The sequence below is a fragment of the Coffea arabica genome, chromosome 8c (genome assembly GCF_036785885.1).
Source record: "Coffea arabica cultivar ET-39 chromosome 8c, Coffea Arabica ET-39 HiFi, whole genome shotgun sequence".
NCBI classification, from domain to species: Eukaryota; Viridiplantae; Streptophyta; class Magnoliopsida; order Gentianales; family Rubiaceae; genus Coffea; species Coffea arabica.
In genome coordinates this window covers 39,166,871-39,171,087 of record NC_092325.1, presented here as the reverse complement: position 1 = coordinate 39,171,087, position 4,217 = coordinate 39,166,871, and the positions used below count along the sequence as shown (strand labels likewise).

At 35.5% G+C, this 4,217-nt stretch overlaps 1 protein-coding gene across 1 annotated transcript; it reads left to right on the top strand.

The window, feature by feature from the left end:
- The first annotated feature begins 1,517 nt into the window (after positions 1-1,517).
- LOC113707406 (8-hydroxygeraniol oxidoreductase-like) lies at positions 1,518-4,217 on the top strand. The gene is made up of 7 exons (XM_027229717.2): positions 1,518-1,703; positions 1,892-2,034; positions 2,138-2,175; positions 2,396-2,798; positions 3,020-3,256; positions 3,366-3,524; positions 3,927-4,217. Exons 1-7 carry the CDS (start codon positions 1,667-1,669, stop codon positions 4,035-4,037), a joined length of 1,128 nt encoding a protein of 375 aa, XP_027085518.1. The 5' UTR covers positions 1,518-1,666; the 3' UTR covers positions 4,038-4,217.

The following is a 4,217-nucleotide window of genomic DNA, read 5'->3' as shown; positions in this document are numbered from 1 at the left end:
CATTTTTGATCCTTCATGTTATCAAATTTGTATTTTGGCCTTAGACTCTACTTGCAATCTTTCCTACTGTAGAAGTAAAATTCTAAAAATAATTTTAGGGGACAAAATGTTTCATGTCATTTTTTTTTTTCGGAACGGAACAATTTCATATCACATGGAAAAATAATTACATAGTTTGGGCCATTGCCCTAACATTAGACTAGGTTGTTTCATGTTGTATATGAGTCTTTGTTTGGATTGCATTTTTCTGGACTTTTTGTAGAAAAATTACTATAACGATTTAATATATGTGAGATAAAAATCTGTCTAGAAAAAGGTGATTGCAAATTGTGTCTAGAGAATGTAATAATTTTTCAAAGAAAAATGGCAATCCAAACACACCTGAGAAATAGATAAGGTGAGGGGCTTTTCTTTCTTTCTTTTTTTTTTTTTGTGATAAATGATAGGGAGTAATAATGTGGCCCCTTTTGAGAATGTTTTGGATAGTTTCAACCATAATTGTACACCCTTTTTTTTTTTTTGTGTAAGACAAAATTGTAAATTTTCTACTATTTTTCAACATTTCAGAACTTACAGATATATCTGATCCGGATATTTGTACATTGATTAAATAAATTTCCAGAATTTGGAAGCCACGTATTCATCTATTGTTAGACTCAGATGGTGGTCCGTGCATAAACAATTGGGATAATTTCAGAAACCTCCCCTGAGGTTTCTGACAATTTCACTAGCCTCCCCTAAAGTTTGTAAAATTACACAAACCTCCCATGAGATTAAAATTTTGATAACAAATTTAGTCTAATTACAAAAAGTAACATTAAAAAAGTATTTTAAGAAGAAAGATGAAACTTTTATTTCTTAAAAAAAAAAGTCAAATTTTGAAAATTTTTCTATTCAAAATCACGAGAATCATAGTAAATATCATGTTAAAAAAGATGATTAGTCTGTTTTGCTGAATCTTTTAATCATTAGTGTAGTTTTGTTGTTTATTTATGTTGTCTGATTTATTAAATATGAGTTTTTTGAGTGATTAAATGTATGTATTAATTATTTCTGACTTTTAATTATTTTTATTCTTTTACTAATATTACTTATATACATGCATAAGGGATATTTATGAAATAAAAGTTTTATCTCTCTGTTTAAAGTACTTTTTTAATGTTACTTTTTCTAATTGGACTAACTTTGTTATCATAACTTTAACCTTAAGGGAGGTTTGTGTAATTTTATAAACTTCAGGGGAGGCGAGTGAAATTGTAAAAAATCTCAGGAAAGGTTTCTAAAATTATCCCTAAACACTTTAAAGTTGGCCTTTCAGATATTGCACTTCTGCAACTGTTCTGTATAATTGAGGAATGGCCCCCAACTCCAATGGTGAATGGTCAATGTCAAAGATCAAATCTTAAGAAAAGGAGGCCATGGAGCACGAGGGCAGTGCAATACCAACTTGGTCAATAAAAAAACTGTAGGGAGTCCTCGCATGACCCATGAGCATTTTAGTAGTCTTGTCGCTTCTGAGCCACAAAACAATGAATCTGAATTTAGCATCTTCAGATAATGCTACATATACAATATAACACTGAGCCAAGATATACACCCCTTTCAATTCTGCCAAACACAAATCTTCAACCACCAATTCCCAGTTTCCTACCTTATTGCGGCCACCATGACCAAGAGCACCCCAAGCGTAGTCACATGCAAAGGTAATCAAGCAAACAAAGCAAATTAATTTTCAGTTTTCTTTTTTTTATCTTCTACTCATCATAATTAGCATGGTTGTGCAATCATGATCATATTGTCCTAAGGGGCTAGAATAGTTTCTTTTGGACTAACCTTTTGTGCAATGCTTATAATTGAAATGAACATTGCAATCTTCTTGTTGTTGTTGTAGCTGCTGTGGTATGGAAATCAGGGGAGCCACCCAAAATTGAAGAAATACAAGTGGATCCACCAAAAGCATCAGAAGTTAGGGTCAAGATGCTTCTTGCCAGTTTGTGCCACACTGATATCTTATGTTGCCATGGCCTCCCAGTTGTTAGTGTTCCATATTCAATTCTTTTGCCACTTTTTCTTTGATAATCCAAGATTATTTTACAACCTTAATTTAGTTACTGATTCAAGATGTTTGCTTTCCCAGCCTTTATTCCCTCGAATTCCTGGACATGAAGGAGTTGGGTAAGTCTCATCAAAGATTCAAATATAGTTCCCTATCAGTCTATGCCAATTTTCATTTATGTTTTGGTTTTTGACTTGCTACGTTAAGAAGCCGGCAGGGGTCCCAACATTATCTCTAGAGGCTAATTTCTTCATTGTGTTCCCTTATCTTCATTTGAATTGCTTTTCTGTCATCAATATGATCAAGAATTTTCATTTTGCACATGCCTAAAAATTGCAGCATGGTGGAGAGTGTTGGTGAAAATGTTACAAACCTGAAAGAAGGGGATATAGTGATGCCACTCTACTTGGCTGAATGTGGAGAATGCCTCAATTGCATATCAGGAAAGACAAATTTATGCCACAAGTATCCTTTAGGTTTCAGTGGCCTTTTATTGGATGGTACTTCAAGAATGTCAATTAGAGGACAGGCTATTTACCACCATTTCAGCTGCTCCACCTGGTCTGAATACATAGTCATTGAGGCTCCCTATGCTGTCAAGGTTGATCCAAGGGTATCCCTTCCTCATGCTAGCTTCCTCTGTTGTGGGTTCACCACAGGCTTTGGTGCAGCCTGGAAAGAAATCACCGTTGAGAAGGGCTCAACCGTTGCTGTACTAGGTCTTGGTGCTGTGGGGCTTGGCGTAAGCGCATTTCGCTAAATCTCTAACGTTTTCTAATCTTAAAGAATTAATCTTTTATACACTGAATAATATACGATATTTAGTTATAGGACAGGACTTAGATCAATACTACGTGCAAAAACTGTTTTTCATGGACAGCTAATTATATACAAGAATCTAAACTTGCTCGTGTAGGTAATTAAAGTTTTAGATGTTTAGGTGATCGCATTTTGAAATTGCAGGTGGCAGGAGGAGCTCGGATGCAAGGGGCGTCTAGAATAATTGGAGTAGACAGAAATGAGATGAAACGTGAAAAGGGAGAGGCATTTGGGATGACTGAGTTCATAAATCCCAAGGGCTCTGACAAATCAATTTCAGATCTGATTAAAGAAGTTACCGGAGGATTGGGAGTGGACTACTGTTTTGAGTGCACTGGCGTGCCAGACTTGCTCAATGAAGCTATTGAAGCCTCAAAAATTGTGAGTTTGTAGAAATTCATGTAACAGGTTATAATCATAAACTGAACACTACAAATTAAATTGATCAATTATAATTCTGCTAATTTCTTTTATATGTAAAAATAATCAGGGACTTGGAACATCCGTGCTTATTGGAGCCGGATTTGAGACAAGTGGTGATTTCAAGTACATTCCACTCATATGTGGTCGAACACTGAAAGGATCTATCTATGGTGGTGTGAGACCCAAGTCAGATCTTCCACTGTTACTAGAGAAATGTGCAAACAAGGTAATCTTCATACTTAGTGTATAATATCTTAAATATATAAAAGGGGAAGGGGGAATAGCTACAGTACAACCATGGCCGGTTTCGATGGTAATTCTGCTGACTTCGTGGGGTGTCTTGGTCTTTCCATCAACAAAATCCTCCCAATCACACAACAAAATCCATCACCCCCAACACAGGCAAGCGCAGGGCCCAAAAACTAGTATATATATATAACTCAAGATCTCAATTATGTTCTTCTAGTTGGGACTCTGGCAATGTGACAAAAAAAGGCTAATTGAAGGCTCCAAGAATGAAACATTTCTCAACAGTTTTTTACACAGTCCACATTATGTTATGGTTTCTTATATAATATGGTCCAAATCATATTGTGTTACCGAGCAAAATTTTTAATGGTTTGTGCAGGAAATTCCACTGGATGAGTTAATTACACATGAAGTGACATTGGATGCAATTAACAGAGGATTTGAGTACCTGAAACACCCAGACTGTGTCAAGGTCGTCGTCAAGTTCTGAGTGATCTATATGTCTTGCGGAATTGCTATTATTCTACTCTACAAGTAATAAGTGGATATCGTGATTATTGAAAATGTTACCCTCATGTTGAGAATGGGAAAGACTCGATGTACCAGTGCTGTTAAACATCAAGGATTTTGCTGTTTTATGAAGATTAGAAGCCATGAAAGGCATCTATTA

Coding starts and splice junctions, on each gene's coding strand:
- LOC113707406 (XM_027229717.2), top strand. CDS start 1,667: ATGACCAAGAGCACCCCAAGCGTAGTCACATGCAAAG. Junction 2,799..3,019: donor TTGGTGCTGTGGGGCTTGGC/GTAAGCGCATTT, acceptor TTGAAATTGCAG/GTGGCAGGAGGAGCTCGGAT. Junction 3,257..3,365: donor CTATTGAAGCCTCAAAAATT/GTGAGTTTGTAG, acceptor AAAAATAATCAG/GGACTTGGAACATCCGTGCT.